Raw genomic sequence first — 20,395 nt, forward strand, 5'->3', positions numbered from 1 at the left:
CTTCTTCACCCAGAGAAAACTTGGTGAGGCTAGTCAATGGTTTGACATCCTGAACTCACAAATGATGATGGAACAGAACGGTCCCACCTCTCAGGGGAGGGGAACTCAAGGGTAGAGGTTATACACACAGTACATAAAAACAGGGTATGTAAAAGTACATTTTCCCTCAGAGTCAGCGGAAGTTTTGCTATAAGATCTTGACTCTAGGAAATCTGCCTAACAATTTGGTATGTACATACATACATATATATATGTGTACATATATATGTGTGTGTGTATACATATGAGTCTGTATGTATATATATATGTATATATATATATGGTATAAAGTAGAAAATAGAGAAAATAATGCCTTTTAATATCCCTCTAAACATTAGAGGCAACTTTGTAGAAAAAGGTTGTTGGCGTTGGCTTAGGGAGTTTCTTGTTGCATGTGTCCCAACAGGGCAAGGAGGCAAGCAGCAGGATGAAGCCCCCCAACAGGACACAGAAGCCACTGAAATAAAAGGCGATGTCATAGGTCTGTGTCCAGTCATAGAACCAACCTGAAAAGACAGTGATGAAAACAAAGTGAATTTCACGTATTTTAAGTTTCTTCCAAATAAAGAATGGGCATAAATCCAGAGGAAGTATATCAGCTTAATCTTAACTATATCACAGGTGTGTGTGTGTGTGTGTGTGTGTGCGTGTGTGTGACTGAGCCAGGGTCTCATGTAGCCCAGGCTAGTCTCAAACTCACTATTTACCAAAGATGAGCTTGAACTTCACACTTTACATCCTCCCAAGTTCGAGGGTTACAGGCGAGAGCTACCAGACAAAGCTGGAAAATAAACCTAGGGCTTCCTGCATGCTAGGCAAACACTCTTCCCAGCCCTGGCAAAATAATCTTGAATAAACTACTGTGAGATAATTCCCTTTACTTTGTGCAAATCTGTGCTATTATTGAGAACCTCTCTATCTGGAAATGTCACGTGAGGAAGAAGAAACTGAGTCGACTTGAAGACGGGTATCTTACCAACAATCGGTGGCCCAAGGCTATTCCCAAGTCCCGCGAAGAACATTAGTATTCCATAGGCGTGGGCTAATTTGTCAATCCCTACAGTCTTTGTGGTCACATATGGGAAGATGGACCAATTACCAGTAAGAAAACCCAAGATCCCAGAAAGTATCGCCAGGGTGACGTAACTCTTGGCAAGGGGTATGGCACACAAGGCCAGGCCGGTGATGATCAGGGTAGCTACATAGAGATACAAGGTGTTGACCCACTTGATGTCAGCCATGATGCCTAAAAGAAGCTTGCCCACGGCTGTCATGATGCCGATAATAGAGATGAGTGGCATGGTGAGGTCCTCTTCCCTCACGTTGGAACTTCTCGCTACATCCTCCATGAGTAGCGATGGCGGGAACCCTCCGATGTCAAAAAGCAGGATGGCGATGAAAAGTGCCGAGAAGACTTTGTTTTTAAAAAGAGACACCGTCTCGCCGCAGTAGTTCCTATATAATTGCCATTTCCTCTTGGCAAGCTGCTTGCAAAAGTAAGTCTGTTCCACAACCTTCTTTTTGTACGGCTCAGGCTCCTTGGCGAGTGCTACCTCTGTGGGGCTTTTAGGAGTCCCTCGTCCCCAGTCGCCATTGGGCAAAGTGCTGTTGCATTTATCTTCGCTACTGTAGCTCTTGTCCAAGATGTTCATATTTTCTTCCAGGCTCTTCTCTTTCTCGTTGTAGATGGAGTATCTCTCCAGAACATTCTCCGGAGCTATTTTTTCAGGAAAAGGACAGTTGGGAGACTGCAAGGGCCTCATCAGACTGCCACAGGCTAGTATGTTTAAAGCCAAAGCGCCCACAATAAGTAGGCACCCATCCAGGCCATAGAACTCTATCAGCAACCTCTGCAGAGCGGCGTAGATGAAAAGGCCCACGCTGGAACCTACAAGAGAACAAGAACCTCTCAGTCTCAGTATGATCGTTTCTATAGCCTTGGAACACGCACTGGTGGCATCACAATTACACAAGACAGCAGTACTGACGGGACATCCATCTTCAGAATCAACATCCAAAGACCCTGTTTGTACTTAGGATTTATTTATTTGCCTATCTATCTATCTATCTATCTATCTATCTATCTATATCTGTCATCTATCTAATTTTATTTTTTCAAGACAGGGTTTATCTGTAGCTTTGGAGCCTGTCCTGGAACTCGATCTATAGACCAGGCTGACCTCGAATTCACAGAGATCCCCCTGCCTCTGCCTCCTAAGTTCTGGGACTAAAGGTGTGTGCCACTACTGCCCAGCAGGATTTATTTTTTTAAGGATTTCTACATTTTAATTTTATGTGTATGCGAGTTTTTGTTGCATGGTTGGTTTATATGTGCACCACATATGCACAGTGCCCGTGGAAGCCAGTAGAGGGCATTGGATCCCCTGGAACTGGAGTTAGAGACAGATGTTAGCCGCCATGTGGGTACTGGGAGCCATAGTCTGGTCCTCTACAGGAACAACCGATGCTCTTAACCACTGAGCCATCTCTTCAGTCCTGCCAGGATTCATCTTATTTTTTAATTATTTGTATGTGTCTTTGTGTGGAGTGGGTGCCCACCAAGACCAAAGATGGCATCAGCTCCCCTGTAGTTAGAATCACAGGTAGCTGTGAGCTGCCTGATAAGGGGACTCAGGTCCTCTGTGAGAGCCATGCATGCTTTTACCTTCTGAGTCATGTCCCCAGCTTCCCGTTGTGTCCTTTAGATACATGATCTTATTTATTACTTTTAATGGTCCTATTGAGTACATCCTATTATAACCCCAATCTACAGATATAATGAATGAAGGCTAGAGAGCTTGAGAAATTTACCACAGATCTCAGTGTTGTAAACAATGAAATTCAGTCAGCCTGACTATAGAAACCCACAGACTTTGGTTATTTTAGAATTTTTTAATTACAATTTTTATTTAGCGTGTCTTTTATATAACCATACACTTTCCACAGCGTGTGTGTGTGTGTGTGTGTGTGTGTGTGTGCATGCGCGCTTGTATGTGTAGAGGTCAGAGGACATCTGTGGGTCTCAGGACATGAACACAGGTCAGCTGTCTAGGCAGCATGCACCTTTACCCATTGAATCATCTTGCAGGGCCTTTTATTCTTAACAAATACTATCTTTGACTACAGTTTATGTTTATTATGTACTGGGCTCCATGCTATGTTTTATTGCCTTTGCAAAAGCAAATCTTTACATTTCATTTTTAAAATGGCAGCTATAGATTAGTTTCAGGATATTAATAATGGTCTGATCATTTAAATTCATTCCCGAATCACTAGAATGGGTGATTTGTATTCTTCGTGCATTAATAGAAGTATGAGAAAAGACTGAAGTGGGGTTTGATGGAGTGTTTCAATTACAGTATGCTGGCTTATACATCACACAGGGATTAAACACCTCCTCTTCAGCATCCATCTCCCTAAGCACACTGCAGTGCTGTTTAATTTATGCTGTTCTTGTTGGGTTCTTGTTTTGATTTTTGATTTTAAAGTTGAGTATTTAAAAAATTTAAACATCACTGGGAAATGTCATATGAAACAGCAGGAAAATGTAGACAGGTTAGTTTTTTTTTAAATTTTGAGTTAGATGATCATAGCACTCATGCTCTAAAAACTCATCTCATCAAAAGAAAAAAGATTATAACCAGGAGCAAAGATATGATGCAGGGGTTAAGAGCGCTGGCTGCTCTTGCAGAGGACCCAGCGAGGTTCAGTTCTCAGCACCCACGTGACAGCTCACAACCATCTATAACTCCAGTTTCAGGGGGGAAGCCAATGCCTCCTACTGCTCCCCTCGGGCGCCGTCTGGATGTGATGCGCAGGAAAAACATCCAGACACATGAAATAAAAATAACAGACGAATTCAATCCCATCCCTGTCTTTGAGAAGTGGTGCGTGCTTTAACAGCTAACGAGCCTTCAGAAAACAAAGAATGAAGCAGAACGGGTAACTTCAAGACAGCTGTTCTGTGTTCATCACCATGAACTGCCTGTTCGTGACTTTTGCCTAATAGGCTCTACAGATTCTCATAAGGTAGCACACCAGTAGACACTAAGCATGTTCATTTTAAAGGATTTACATTTGTTGCATGTGGATGTTCTGCTTGAACACACATCTGTGTACCACTTGTGAGCCTGGTGCCTGGAGAGGCCAGAGAGGGCATTGGATCCCCTGGAACCCCAGTCACAGATGGTTGTGTCCTGTCGCATGGATGCTGGGAATTGAACTTGGGCTCTCTGGAAGAGTGGCCATACTCTCTAACCACTAGCTCAGCTCTCCAGACCCTTAAATGCATTCTTTTTTGGTTTTTACAAGACAGGGTTTCTCTGTATTGTTTTGGGGGCTGTCGGACTAGCCCGGCCTCTTACTCACAGAGATCCACCTGCCTCTGCCTCCCGAGTGCTGGGATTAAAGGCGTGTGCCACCACCGCCCGGCCCTTAAATGCATTCTTGATAATTTAAAAGTTCTGTTTCTGTGGCAGAGAGATGGACCAGAAGAGAAAGACACCTGCCACCACACCTGAGGACCTGAGTTCAATGCCTGTGACTCACATGCTGGCACAAGTGTACCAGTGTCAGCAAGTTTTCCTGGGACCTCTGCATGAGCTATGGCAAGTGGGTATGTATGCTCACAATCACATGCACACACACACACACAGAGAGAGAAATGAAATTTAAAGTCCTAAGTTCTGTTTTGATCTTGAAGAAGAATTGCCATTGCTCATCATCAAAGTCCATCTGTCAATATCATGAACTATATCAAATCACTTAACCGAAGTCATTAACAGCTACGACACGCTGTGTGACAGGGCAGGTCAAACTCCGTACCTCAGCCTGTGTCCCATGAGAACATGGCCGTGACTTAGAAGGATGCAGCCATTCTTCAGGGTAACGGGAAGTGATTTTAGAGCTTCCTCGTGGTGTGTTGGAAACCGCACAGCTCTAATTTTTAATTGTCTACAAGAACATCTTAATTGAAAAACAGGCGGTGTAGAGAGTAAAGTAAGAAAAAAACACTAATTAGACTTTCATCTGAGTCTTGATTTTGCACTGCTACGGAGGGGGCCTCAAACAGCCAGAGACACACACATGCACGAATTAGCGCATCGGTACAATTGTTTCAAGCTTTCCAGTCAAAGGTCAGAGGACAAGCATTTAAGACACCAGGAACCATACAATAAATACCTGTCTGTCTCCGGTACTCAACAAAAACAACAGACAGCAGACGGACAGAATGTCTATGGACATTCAGTTTCTCCATAACATTCACACATTACGAAAAGGTCTTTTCACTTTTAAACGTAGGGTAAAAATAAAAAATCCACGTTCATGCAATGTACAAAAACAGAGAGCGAAGCAGATTAGGACAGAGGCCAGTTTTCTAGCCCCTATTCACCACCAAGAAAGGCCACAGCCCACAACCTTCAGGGTTTTGTTGCTGCTTGTTTTGAATCAGGTGCCCTGCCCCCAATGGACCCAGAGCTGATCTTGAACTCACAACCTCCTAAATGCTGGAATGGCAGATGTGCACCACCACACCAGGCTAAAGCCTTTGTAATGTGCTTATATTTTTACATTTTACCCCTTCCAACTAGGTGGCCAAGTTTCAAGCAATTGATTCATGGTTTCTTTTGGAGAACTACCATGACTCTGTTTGGCTGTGATTGCCTTAGGTGAAGGGGAATTCATGCCTGACTCTGCTTTAAACTCACCTTGCTCCCATAGGTTGATACTAAAAACCCTCCAAATCACAACTGCCCATGGGTGTTGCACTTTCCATTTGCCGTGTACAGTGCAGCCCCTCTGCCCTGCCCTGTAGACCGAGTGTAAAGCAAAAGTCTCATGACAGCAAGAAATTCCCAGTGTCTTCAGCACCAGTAAATTTGGACGAGACAGGACATTTGGTCCCAGTTACAATCACTAGCTATCCTACAGTCTGTGTGTGCCTTAACAGTCCCAATAGCCCAGTGTCATGTCTGAAATTACTGTTCCTGTTTTACAGTTCAGAAAATGGAGACAATGAGCAGTGAAGTATCTTGTCCAACATTAACCAGCAAGTGAGTGACAGAAGTCTCCAGACAGGAGGCTGGAGAGATGGCCATTAAGAACACTTTCTCACCGGGTGGTGGTGGCGCACGCCTTTAATCCCAGCACTCGGGAGGCAGAGGCAGGCGGATCTCTGTGAGTTCGAGGCCAGGCTGGACCGACAGCCTCCAAAATAATACAGAGAAACCCTGTCTCGTAAAAACCAAAAAAAAAAAAAAAAAAAGAAAAGAAAAAGAAAAAGAAAAAACAGAACACTTTCTCTAGCAATGATAGAGTGGACACAGCCCCCTTCCCTAACCCAGAAGCTAGCTCCAATTGGTTACTCACAAGTGAAAAATTAGTTTTCTCCAGCAGATGGCCAACACAAAATGAACTCAATGGTGTTTTTGGAGCTTTTGTTTGTTTGTTTGTTTTGTTTTGTTTTTGTATTTGTCTCATAATGCTTTGTCTGAGCTCAAACTCAGAGATCCACCTGCCTCTGCTTCCCAAGTGCGCCACCACTGCCCAGCAACCTGGTTGTTTTCTAAAGAGAGAGAACAAGAAATGATGTGGATCTGGGAAGGTGGGAAGGATCTAGGATGATGGAGGGGGGAAACGGCATCATAATCAGAATATATTTATGAAAAAAAATTCATTTTCAATTTAAAATTTACAATGAAACACTTTGTGCTCTTGTAGAATATAGTTCCTCATGCTGTGGTGACCCCCAACCACAAAATTATTTTCTTTGCTACTTCATAACTGTAACTTTGATACTGTTATGAATCATAATGCAAGTAACTGATATGCAGGGCATCTGATATTCGATCCACCAGAAGGGTCAAGACCCACAGGTTGAGAACCATTGACCTAAATAGACTGATAAAATATTGACCACAGAAATTGATACTAACTTAACAGTTTTTAAAAATCTATCTAAAATATGAACTACCACCCCAAAATACCTGGAGGATGCCAGAAATTATGTTTAAATATAATTTTGTTTTTCTTTGTTTGTCCGAGACAGGTTCTCACCACATATAGCCCAGGCTAGCTTCTCAGTCACAAGCCTTTTACCCCAGACCTGTGTGAAATTAAAGACACAGGATACCACACATGGCTTGATTTATATTTTATATGCTATTTTACACCTTCAGTGATCATCTGTTAGTTATTAAAGGGGCAATAAGAGTGTGTGTTCCCGGGATGTGTAGCTAGGTCAGTGAGTTATGTTCAGAGAGCAGGACCTTAGACGGTAGTAGGTTCTACACTCTGTGGCAAGGCTGACCTCAGACTCTGACAGTGGCTGCAGCTCTGGTTTCCTTTCTGTTTTCCTTCTTCCCAGAGCAGGTGGTTTTAGGATTCTATGCTTTTCACCCACAAATAGCTGAGAACACCTTGGGCTTAGAAGCTTCCTCAGCAACCATCACACCCAGGTCTAGTACTTAGGTCTACTGTTTATGGATCTTGGAGGTTTGTTTGGGTTTTGTGGTTGTTGTTTGATTTGTTGTTGTTGTTGTTGTTTTTTTTTTTTGAGGCAGGGTTTCTCTGTGTATCCATGGCTGTCCTGGAACTTGCTCTGTAGACCAGGTTGGCCTCAAACTCAGAGTGATCTGCCTGCCTCTACCTTCCAAATGCTGGTTGGATCTTAGGGTTTTTTGAGAGCTATTCCCATATTTACGGTAGAAAACAAACTTTCCTTCTAGGAGTGTGGTATAAAACCATTTTGCTTTCTGACTGGTAGCTGGGTAGAGGCTAGTTGCACACACGTGTCTCACACATCTTCGCTCTGTTTAGAACGTTAACTTGTGACAATACTGTACTTAATTTTGAAACGATACCTGTTGAAATTAGGCCAAGTGCGAGGCCGCGGCGGCTGTCAAAATACTGGCATGTAATGGTCACTGTCGCAGTGTATAACAAGCCACACCCGAGACCTGTATGTAAGAAGACAGCAGGAATTCAGACAGGTGCACAATTTCAATGCAAAAGAAGAAAATGAAGGGTCCCCACTAGGATGCTGTGGAACCAGCTGCCCAAGCATCAGAGTCCCCAGACCCTCTGGCAGTACTGGGAACTCAATGGACTTTGAGAAGCATTATTTTTCCGCCCACCTTAATATCAGAGTCAAGTAAAAAACAATTAGTTCGATTTCTGAAGTATTAAAGAATAATTTGAAAATGGAAAAGCAAGCTGGGCAGTGGTGGTGTACGCCTTTAATCCCAGCACTCTGGAGGCAGAGGCAGTCAGATCTCTGTGAATTCCAGGCCAGCCTGGTCTACAGATCAAGTTTCAGGACAGCCAGGGATACACAGAGAAAGCCTGTCGTGAAAAACAGTGGGGAAAAAAATATAATTGACGTGTAATTGGAGACACAAGAAGAAGTCTGAGGAAATGGTTAAGCCGTATACCATATACCAAAACTTAATCAGGCCTGCACCTCAGGCCTGTGTCTCTTCCAGTCTGCACAGTGACTCTGCTCTTCCTCCGGGGTGCTTAACAATTTAAAGATATATATAGTTTGCTTTTATTTGTGTGTGTGTGTGTGTGTGTGTGAGTGTGTGAGTGTGTGTGAGTGTGTATGTGTGTGTATAGGTGCCCGTGGAGGCCAGAAGGGATCATTGGATCCCCTGGAGCTGCAGTTACAGGTGGTTATGAGTTACCCCAACGTGGGTGCTGGGAATTTAACCCACGTCCTCTGGAGGAGTAGACAGTGACCCTAACCACTAAGCCATCTCTCCAGCTCTTCCTTCTCACACCAAGCTATTCTGCTTGACTTTATCTTCCACACCTCAGTCAGCAAAACAAAGAGTCTCAAGAGACTGCTTCAATTCTCAGTCATCATCCCAGCATCCTGAAGCTTGTATCGGTAAGTCCCTATCCTTAGAGCAGCTTTGTATCCTGTGTAACAGTAAAATACAGTGACTATTTAGTTTCAGCTAAAGAAATTTTGGAGAAAGAGAGAGAAAACAAAAAAGGACCCAAATACAGTAAGATACCCGTGAGTATGAAAAGAATCAGGCGTATGGTTCCTTGCAATGGTATTCTCTGTTTTCCTGTAGAGTTGAAATTTTCCACAAATAGAAGCAATCTTGCAGCTACCTGTGTCTTCTTGAGTCCCAAGGGTGAGAATTGTCTCATGGTCTTGTCTAGCTTGTTGGTTTTTACCTTTTAATCCCTATGAATCCTGGTAAAATCGGGCACTATCTGCCTGTTCTCCGTTAGCTTCTCATTTGGCTTAATTTTTACCGTTTTCCACTATGTTATCTGGTCATGACGACCACTCTGAAAATAACACAAAAGCCACTGACTGAAAAGGAACCACTAACTCATTAAGTGCACTAAGGTCATTGTCATTACTTAGACGGCTACCTAGACGCTCAATAAGCAGACGCTATGGTTTGGTTTCAGCAAACACACAAGTAAGCATTTTGGGAACTCAGTGCTCAGTCACACATTGCAAGGCCTCAAACCTCCATTCCTCCTGTGTGACCCCCCCAGTACTGGCACAGCCTGTTTGTACCACCACACCCACTAAGACAGTGACAATAACAAAATGACTTTGGGTGTTTTATAACAAAATCTGTTAGCATTTTGAGGTTCTTTTATTTCTTAGAAAGCCAATATTTTTCAGTCAAGCAATTTATGGTGTTCTATAATCGGGTTTGAATAAACAGAATATCAAACGGATCCGGTATCACAAAGGATGGAAGGGTGCCAATGTGCATCCGATTCTGCATCACAGTTCATCTTTGGGAAACCATCTCCTACCAAGTTCTGCTACCGTATCAAAAAGAAATATATTATATAGTTACTTGGGTGGGGGAAACTTTCTCTGGGGCTGCAGAGATGGCTCAGCTGTTCAGAGAGCACACTGCTCTTGCAGAGGACCTGAGTCCAGTTCCCAGCACCCACATCAGGCAGCCTACAACTGCCCAACTCAGGCTGCAGGGATCTGTCTCCCTCTGCTGGCCACTGTGGGCACCTGCACTCATGAGTCCACAACCACATATGGCATATATATGCAATTTAAAAAAGTACATACACACACACACATATTTGGTTTTTCGAGACAGGGTTTCTCTGTGTAGCTTTGTAGACCAGGCTGGTCTCAAACTCACAGAGATCCACCTGCCTCTGCCTCCTGAGTGCTGGGATTAAAGGAGTATACCACCACTGCCCAGCTAAATAAAATAAATCTTAAAGGAAAAGTCTTTCCTTTTCCAAATATATTTTTGGTGCATGTCAGTTCATATTTTCCTCAGATGCTTCCATCAAAAACACTCACTGTAGCAGCTGGGTAAAGATAGACACAGAGAACATGTGTCTTCTAGGAAACTGGACTGGGATGGTAAATCCTGACTCAACTCAATTGGACTAAGAAGCACTGAATGGTTTCCAGGCCTGGTGGTGGTGCTCACCTTTAATCCCAGCACTTGGGAGGCAGAGGCAAGTGAGTTCAAGACCAGTCTGGTGCACAGAGTGAGTTCCAGGACAACTAGGGCTGCTACACAGAGAAACCCTGTCTCGAAATACCGAAAACCAAACCGTCCTAAGGGAATAGTTAAGCACACCTCTGGTCTGTGTGGGCCCTTTCCTGAAGGGGCTAACTAAGGGGAGGGGGACACCAGCCTGAATGTGGATGGTATACCCATAGCTGGGGCACAGAAGAACAAAGGGGAGAAGTCACTAACACAGGGATTCACTCTCTGCTTCCTGACTTCTCCACCATGATGGGCTGGTACCTCTAAAAATTCCAGCCAAAGGGAATCCTTCCACATATGTGATATTTGCTCGGACATTTGTCACAACTGTGATAAAACTAAAGTGACTTGTGAACATAAAGACACAATCACTCTTCCCATGGCTGGGGACAGCTCTGTGGTAGAGTACCTCTCTAGTACACATGCAAGGTGCTGGGTTTAACCCCAGCACCCAAAACCCCTCTGACAACACAAGCATGCCAGTCACTGAATTTGTTTTGTCTCAGAAAATATAATTTACTTTTCACGATAAACCTGTTACTGCTGTCAACATACAGTGAGTCTGTGACCTTTAAGTGGATTGATAAACAAGTGCTTTATCTCTTAAGGGGCTGGAGAGAGTTCAATGGTTAAGAACACTCTCTGCTCTCACAGAGGACCTGGGTATAGTTCCCAGCAACCACACCAGGCAGCTCACAACTACTTATAACTCTTATTCCAGGAGATCTGACACCCTCTGGCCTCTTACAGCAGCCGCACACATGTAATGCACATACATTCATGCAGACACACACACATACACATAAGTGGTGGTGCATGTCTTTAATCCCAGCACTCTTTGTGACTTTGGACAGTGTGGTTTACATAGTGACTTCTAGGATAGCCTGTGCTATATAGAGAGGCCCTGTCTGGAAAAACAAAACAAACCATAAATCTTATTTTTAAATTATTAATTAATTTATTTTTTAGATTTATTTTATTTTTAGTTATGTGTATTCTAAATGTCTGTGTGTTGCTGCTATATGTTGGGTATGCTGGCATACTATGTCTGTATAACTGGTTGGTCCCTGTTGCCTGTGGAGGCCAGAAGAGGGGATCCAGTCTCTTAGGGGTAGAGTTACAGATAGCTGTGAACTGCCCATTCTGGGTGCTGGGAACTGAATATGAATCCTTTGCAAGAGCAGTATGTACTCTTAAATGCTGAGACACTGCCCCAGCCCCAAATGTATTATATTTTTTACATAATATATTAAGGGGCAATACACTAAATAAATGTACCACCTGAAGTTCCTTAGAGTCCTAAGGAAGAAAATAAAAAGTCCAATATGATGTTAAGTTTCCAAACTATTGTCTTAAAACATTATCTGGTGGCCAGTCAGCTTTGATCAAATTCAAGCAGTAAAAAATCTTCTGAGGGGAGCATAATGGTTTTAACATCAAATAACCATATTTAGGCAAATTCAGCCAATGTCAGGATCATCATGTTTTCTCTCATTTGGGGCTTCTAGAGTTTAGTGAAACTGTCTAGACAACTGATGGGAGGAGCGGAGGGAAAGGAGGTTGTAGAGAATGTATAAACTACAATGCATACTTGTCCTGATGTAACGCAGTACCATGGACAATGAAGAGACACAATTAATACTGCTGAGTATTTAAGGCATGAGCACAAGTGACATGTCACTGTCCCCTTTGTTTAAACAGGTGAACAGGAAATGCAATTCAGTGACCTACTGATTCTTTTTATCTAGTATGTGCCTGTTCATCTACATCTGGAAGAGACAGCAACTCCAGAATCTTGTTTGTTTGTGTGTGTGTGTGTGTGTGTGTGTGTGTGTGTGACCCCACTCTGAAAATAGGATCAAAATGCAATTATTTTTATCAAGCCATAAAACAACAACAACAACAACAAAACAAATAAATAAATGCCAGGAGCCCATGAAGGACAGGATCTGATAGTGAGAGCTGTCAAAAGCCATTCATTCACAAACGACTCTGCAAACCGAGACCTGCATAGATGCCATTGCAACCACACACAAAAAACACTTCCAACAAGGACTTCTGCCCAGAGACAGTTTCATCTTGGACCAAGGCCACCTTAGAACAGATCCATGTAGCCAAGGACTTTTTCTTGAAAACAACTTATATAATTCCCTTTATCTCGCCTTCACAGACTTCCTTAATCACACCCATGATTTCCTAAGGTGTCCCCATTGCTATGCTCTTCAATTGCTCAATAAACACAGATGATCTTTGAAGAATATCCTGTGGTTATTCAGCGGGACATATAACTCGGTGGTGATATATTATTTATGGTTTATTAAAGCTTGACTGAGGATTCAGAAAAGCAAAGTCAGCCTCAAGCTATAGAGATGTGGTGGTAGTGGTACACACCTTTAATCCCAGGACTCAGGAGAAAGGCAGACGGATCTCTGTGTTGAAGACCACCCTGGATTAACTGAGAGCGAATCAAAGCTCATACTTTAATCCCAGCACTAGAGGGGTATAAAAGACAGAAGCAGGGTCTTCATTATTCAGTGGGAGGCATTCATTCTCCAGCCACACTAAAGATGGAGCATTCATTCTCCAGCCACACTGAGGAGAGGTTACAGTCTGAGACTTGGTGAGAGCTCACAGAGACAGGATCAGCCCACTCAACCTGAGGTAGAGGTAAGAAGCTAGTGGCTGGTTGCTTTGCTTTTCTGATCTTCAGCTTGAAGTTTGAACCCCAGTATCAGTATCTGGGTCATGTATTATTTATTCGTGCTACATAACTCAGTCAGACACTAAGCTCTTTATCACAGCCGCTGCTCAAAGGATCCCCCTCCAGCTGCCAGTTCATCTCCTCAGCATTTCTCATCTGAACTCTGACCTCCTCCTGGCTCCATGAACCTTCAACACGATCCTGCCTGTCTAAGCGGCTGTGTAAGGGCGTGCAACACGTCATGTTTCTGCAATTAAAAGGACAGAAGAGGCAACATTTCCCCATCAGGATTCTATCAGATGCTCTGACATACTGACATACTGGCAGTTTCCCAGGTGGCATATGCATTCCTTAACCAAAAAAAAAAAAAATGTAGGAAAAGCTGCTGTTGGGGACTGGAGCACTTGCTGCTTTTCCAGGGAACCTGAGTTTGGTTCCCAGTACCCACTCCAGGCATCTCACAACCACCTGGAACTCCTGCTGCTGGGGATATGACGCCCCCTCTGGCCTCCACAAGCAACACATGCATATTTGTGTGTGCACGTGCACACACACACACACAATCTTTTTTTTTTTTTTTTTTTTTTTTTTGGTTTTTCGAGACAGGGTTTCTCTGTATTATTTTGGAGGCTGTCCTGGAACTCGCTCTGTAGACCAGGCTGGCCTCGAACTCACAGAGATCCGCCTCCCTCTGCCTCCAGAGTGCTGTGATTAAAGGTGTGCGCCACCCGCCCGGCCACACACAGAATCTTTTAGAAAGGTTGCTGCTTGTCATCCACTGCATCCCATTCACTGGCCACACCCTTCCTGTCACTAAAGACTGTCACACTGATTCCTGAAGCCTTTCCCCCCATATATACACAGTCCACCAGCTCCAGGCACTGGCTTCTCTTTGATACTGCCCTTGCTTCTGCTGTGTGGCAAGTTACCCATGTCTAAGTCTGTCCTTCCACAGAGATGGCCAATTCCATGACTCATGAATTCTCACTTCTGACCTTCAGCACCATTACCCGGGATTAAGAGACACTGAAGATGTACACGCCTATCATCTCTATGTAGAATGTAGTACTGAAAACGGCCTTGTCTTGGTATTAGCTTTCACTTTTCACTCAAGTTTATGGCATATACATTACAGATACAGTCTCAGACAATACTAAAATTCAGGGTTAGTATAGCCAGATGTGGTGGTGCTCATATGTAACCCCAAAACTAGGGAAACTGAGCCAGGAAGATTGAGAGCCATATAAGGATATTCTGCATCAAAACAAAACACACCCAATATCATAGTTGCTCAACACAATTGTACACTCATAAGAATCAGTTCCATCTTAGGCTGGTCTTGGTGACACACACCTTTAATCCCAGCACTCAGGAGGCAGATCACAAAAAAAGTGAAGAGAATAGCTATCTTTGATGATAAAATCATTTAAGTGAGGACTGGGCAGAAGTTTATGATACTACTTTTGCTAAGGTGAATATATAAGAAATGGCCAGTATCTCATTTGCATAATTAAAGTAACAGAACCAGATATGGACTCCTATGACCATAGTCTAGTGGTTTTTTAACACTGAACACCTTTAAACACAATACACTACAAAGGAATTTCAGGAAATATTAAGTGGTCCAGGTTCTTTACTCATCTGCTACCAAGTCATCACCAAGCATTCCCACTATGCCGTCTTCTTCACTCTCATGCCTTATCTTTAAAGTCTACTTTGTACATCTACCAGAACTTCTGCTCACTGTTGCCAAAGTCCCGGCAGCAAACAGAGAGAAGTGACCACAGGATCATCTAAGCTTACATTCTTCTATCTCACTTTTCCTTACTGAAATATAGAGATAAAAGCTTGAAATCTCTTTCTGTTCCTTGAGGTGGGGCACGAGGGGACTCTCAAAGTGTGCTTATCCCAGGACTAGAGAGATGGCTCAGCAGTAAAAACTGTATGTCTTACTGGCTACTCTTCCAAAAGACCTGGGTTCATTTCCCAGCACCCACAGGGCAGCTCATAAGTGTAACTCCAGTTCCAAGTGGTCCTTTGCTCTCTTCTGACTTCCAGGGGTACCAGGTACACACATGGCACACAGACATCTGTGCAGGCAAAACACCCATACACATAAAATCATAAAGGAACAACAACAACAAAATGTATTGTGGTTATCTCTTCCAGCACTTTGATCCAATGGGCAGACATTTCCTAAAGCAAAAACTCTCAGAAAGTAAGGTGTTGCTGAACATTTTCACTCCTCAGACTAACATAATAATAATATAATAATAATACTAGATAACAGTGAAATGATGTAGCCACGGAGTTAGAAGACTCTAACTGGAGTTAGAGACCAGTTCCTTACCTACAATGATGCCATAGGAAAAAAACAGAAAGTAGATATTGGGGGCCAGGCTACTCAGCATCAGGCCTCCAGCCACCAGGAAGCCACTGAAGATTGTGACTGGTCTGGCTCCAAAAGATGACACACAGAGACTGCAGACAGGACCTAGAAGAAATTGAGACCTTCACTTATGTAGCAGTGACCCCTTTCTTATGACCACATAGTTTGGCTTTCCCTCTTGTCAAGCTGTTGAATCTCAGGCAACTTATTTGTACTCCCTGAGGCTTAGTTTCCTCATCTGACAATTGGGACCAACAGTTGGCACCTCCCGGAGTTCTGTGCACAGCTGACAGGATGGGCAGAAGTAATCCGTGCCTGAATTTGTTCAGTGTAAGAAATCACTGTGTGAAATAGGTCTTGAGGCAGAGTGTGTCTCTCAGGCACCATGCCAGGGGAAATGCTTAGAGTCACAGCACCAAGCAGGTTGGAAATAAAGGTGTTAGGTTACTCGGCCCAATAAGCTCATTTCACATGGAAGGAGAGAGAAATCCCAGGAAGGTGCCATTTCTATTCCACAGCAGGACAAAGAGCCTCGAAGCTTGCAGTTACAGCCTGAAGGGAAGTCTTGGCAGGAGCTCAAGGCAGGCACCTGGAGGGAGGAACTGAGGCAGAGGCATGGAAGGATGTTGCTTAACGACTTGCTCCCCGTGGCTTGCTCAGCCTGCTTTCCCCAGAATCACTTGCTCAGGGGTGGCACCATCCACAGTGGGCTGAGGCCTGCCACATCAATCGTTAATCAAGGAAATGCCCATGTCCTTGCCTACAGGCCAATCTGATGCAAGGTACTTTCTCGATAGGAGTTCCCTCTTCCCAGATGCCCCTAGCTCATATCACTGAAACAAACAAACTAACTAACTAACTAACTAACTAACTAGCAAGCATAACCGGTGTCCTTGGTTGGTTCACTTTGTGTTCTCCTAACGGGACTTTAATTCATGCGAGCAAGTGCCACAAGGAGACAGGGTGTGGGATGCAGAGGTGTGAATGATGGGTAATGATCTTCACAGAAAGTACTCAAACCACCGGGCGTTGGTGGCGCACGCCTTTAATCCCAGCACTCGGGAGGCAGAGGCAGGCGGATCTCTGTGAGTTCGAGGCCAGGCTGGACCGACAGCCTCCAAAACAATACAGAGAAACCCTGTCTCGAAAAACCAAAAAAAAAAAAAAAAAAAAAAAAAAAAAGAAAGTACTCAAACCAGCAAAGTGTAATCAGACTTGCTCAAGTCACCCCATAAGAACGGGACATGCTCATGGGTGCAAGTCTCTGTCTTAACAAACAAGGTCTCTAATATAATTAACCAAGCATTGTTCCTTAGCACCAGGCAAGTCCCAGATTTCCATCAAATGAATCAAAGGCTTGTTCTCAAGGGAGAGTTCTTGTGTTGTTTTGAGTCTTTCACTTCGTAGAAAAGACCTTTGGAATGAAAGTGGTTTGTCCAAAATGTGAACCATTGGAAATGGTTAAGACGGAAAGGGAGCTCTGCCACTTGTTCAGTTTGAGACATGTCAGACAGAATAGCCAGCTGTCAGTACTGCTCCACTGGAGAATAGAGAGTCTCCTAATAAGGAAATAGTAGTAGCCATGAGACTATCACTTCAAAGTATCGTCAAGCCAGTATGAAGACAATGAGAGGCAGAGCCCCCGAGAGCCTGTTCTGGCCACCTGTGCTCAATCAGCCAATTAAAAGAGCCAAATTAATAGTGAAAGGCAGAAAAGGGAGATTTATTAATGTGGCCACAGTGGGGAGAAAGAGAAAGAGATCCAGTGACCCTCCCAAACCCGGCAGGGACTGGGGTCCTGACATGAGGGTGAAGGGTTAGATAGAGAGCCAGAGGTGTATAACTAAGTGGTCCAGCAGCAGCATCTCTGCCCCCCCATGGCCTCAGCTCCAAGTCTCTCCCTAAGGTCACAGGATGTCAATGTTTCTCCAGAGACAAATTCCTGATTCCCCAGGTTCAGCCCTGTGTGCTCTCAGTAGGAGACTCCGGAGGAAATTCTAACTTCTTAAGAATCCATTGTTTCCATAGCCTGCTCGCCAAAGAAAGGGGCATGAGTGTCTCTTTAGAATATTTCCACTGCCTGAAAAAGGCAGGGTTACAGGGCATTTGGGGATTTCAGGGGAGGACTGACACCCTGGGCCAAGGACCTGAGCCTTTAGTAGGCAGTGACGTATCGTTGAAGTCACAAACAGGATGCAAAAGCATTCCAAATGGTGCAAACAGGTCATGACTATTGTAAAGCATTTGTGTTCTTTACCCAAGAAACACAAAGGAGGAAACGATGCCCAGGCTTTTGGAGGTTGTGTTATAATGATAAAAGAAATGGGAAGCTAACACATAGATTATTCTCTTCAGGAACGAGGTTCACTTGCATGAGAAGGACTCGAGGCCATTAGTAAATGTGAGGGGAGTATTAGACAGAGATAATACAATATATCAGTGGTTCTCAACCTGGAGGTATCCACCCTTTTGGGGCCTGAAGGACCCTTTCACAGAGGTCACTTTACACCATTAGAAAACCAAGATATTTACGCCATAATTCATAACAGTAGCAAAATTATAGCTACAAAGTAGTAATGAAATAATATTACTGTTGGGGGTCACCACACATGAGGAATTGTATTGAAGGGTCACAGCGTGAGGAAGGTTGAAGCTGGCCTATCTCTTTGAGTCCAAGGCCAGCCTAGTCTACAAAGTGAGTTCCGGGACAGCCAAGGCTACACAGAGAAACCCTGTTTGGAAAAAAAACAAAAGATTGGGAATGAGCGCGCACACACACACACACACACACACACACACACACACACACACACACACACACACACACACGATGGGGGGGTTGAGGGTGAGCATTAGCAGCCCAGAGAGGGAAGCCAGAGGCACCTCTTCAGTAAGCAGCCTCCAAAGCAGCTCCCTAAGCAAATCCTCCTGAGGAATCCAGAACCCAGTCTTTGACTAAGAAGGAAATCTGACTTTTTATGGCCACTTCCGGGCGGCAGGCAGTTCCACATCACATGATTTAGTTCAGCATCGACGATGAGATGAGAAGCAGGGAGGAGACAGGCCCTGGTTGAGACCAGGAGTCAGGGGCTGCTGCTAAGCCACCTCACAGCTCAGGGTGCTTCGCAGCTCAGAGCTAACCCTCACATACAGCCTTGCCAGCGCTCATAACACTCTGAGCCAGTGGACCCGCCTGCCCTGACTTATCTTCTACTGACTCATGCTGGCGACTGGAAGGCTGGAGGAGTTATGAACCAAAACTGGGGAAAAGGGAACTGCTGCTTCTACCTTGAGCCTCAAACTATTGTTTCGGCAACGAGGTTGTCTCCATTCTTCTCCTTGAACTTGGAAAATGAATGACGTGGGCCTGGGGGTGCTTTAGCATATCTCAGAATGCTGCAAAGCCATGGCAGCCCTCTACATCAGTGACCTTCCACTCCTGTGCTCATCTGGGTCAGCCGCAGAAATACAACCAACAGGAAACAGATACTAAGAAATTTATTGTGAGGGATTTGTGGGCTATGGGCCAGGCGATACTTGCCTAGATAGGCAAGTCTAAATAAGACCAGTAGGGCATGCCACTAGGAGGGGCAAGCTGGGACTCTCGGGTACAGGCTGAAACTGCAGGCCACAGACAGAACTGCTTTTTCTGGGAAAGGTCCATTCTTTTCTGGAGCCTTCCCAGATTATCTGGACTAAACTGTTTCTCTAAAAGCCCATTGCACATTTATATCTTAAAAACCAAAAACCTTCCCAGCAATGCCAACTTTAGGTCTTGAGTAACCAGAGAATGGATGAATGTAGCCAAACTGACCCAGGACACTAGCTGTCTCGTCTCCCACCGTAAGCCCTCTTCCTCAGCCAAATTTACCTCACCAGAATGTGTCCTGAACAGTGCAGACCCCTGTTGCAGGATTCCTGCCTGGGTTCCGTTGCTGGTTTAGCCCCCAAATAATACACAGACACTATATTAATTATGAAGCTGTTGGCTGTTTTCTTGGTTTCTTATTGGCTAGGTCTGACCTAAGTGTTTAACCCATAATTGTTAATCTAAGTATTTCTCTTACCGGAGAAAAGGTTCCAGACCTCTTACTCTGGCAGCCTACATCGTGTCTGCCTGTGTCTCTCTTTCCCAGAATCCTCCTCAACTCCTAGTCCCACACATCTTGCTTCCCTATTGGCCAACAGTGCTTTATTGAAACTAATCAGACACATATTTACAGAATGACATCTCCCAACAGACCCCAGGTCTTAGCATCCAAGGATTCTGCAAAGCCTGCTGGCTCCCTGCCTAGCTTACCATGACAATTCATCCTTCTGGCAGCCCACCTCAGACAATCTCAATGAAACTAGTCAAGAAAAAAAGGGGGGGCTATGTTGGCACACACTTTTAATCCCAGCACTTGGGAGACAGAGGCAGCAGATATCTGTGATTTTGAGGCCAGCCTGGTCTACAGAGTGACTTTTAGGACAGCCAAGGTTACACAGAGAAGCCCTGTCTAGGGAAAAAAACAAACAAACAAACAAAAAACCCAAATCTAATAAATAGGAAATGAGAACTAAAGAGGTCTATTAGTTGGTAAAATGTTTGCTGTGCATGAGACCTGAGTTCCTCTCCACAACCTTCTAGAAAGAAGGGTTTGGTGGTCTATGCTGTGATCCCAGTGGTGGGAAGGGGGGACAGAAAGTTCCCCCAAGGACTCACTGGATGTCCAGTCTTGACAACTCTGAGAGCTGAAACTGGGTAATGGTTGATCTCTA

General features: G+C 44.2%; 1 protein-coding gene across 5 annotated transcripts in view; it reads right to left on the minus strand.

Moving 5' to 3' along the window:
- Nucleotides 1-337: 337 nt before the first annotated feature.
- Slc16a9 (solute carrier family 16 member 9) overlaps nucleotides 338-20,395 on the minus strand; it is a 39,757-nt gene continuing 19,699 nt past the window's right edge. For 2 of the 5 annotated variants that reach the window (XM_005070790.4, XM_013113810.3), the window contains exons 3-6: nucleotides 15,596-15,739; nucleotides 7,902-7,997; nucleotides 1,016-1,927; nucleotides 338-545 (exon numbers count right to left, since the gene is read on the minus strand). In XM_005070790.4, coding sequence (XP_005070847.1) covers nucleotides 367-545; nucleotides 1,016-1,927; nucleotides 7,902-7,997; nucleotides 15,596-15,739 — 1,331 coding nt within the window. In that variant the 3' untranslated portion in view covers nucleotides 338-366. The remainder of the gene's footprint in view (nucleotides 546-1,015; nucleotides 1,928-7,901; nucleotides 7,998-15,595; nucleotides 15,740-20,395) is intronic. The other 3 variants (XM_013113812.3, XM_040732302.1, XM_040732303.1) reach the window with 3 other exon arrangements.

Source organism: Mesocricetus auratus, unplaced genomic scaffold (genome assembly GCF_017639785.1).
Source record: "Mesocricetus auratus isolate SY011 unplaced genomic scaffold, BCM_Maur_2.0 Super-Scaffold_100027, whole genome shotgun sequence".
Lineage (NCBI taxonomy): Eukaryota > Metazoa > Chordata > Mammalia > Rodentia > Cricetidae > Mesocricetus > Mesocricetus auratus.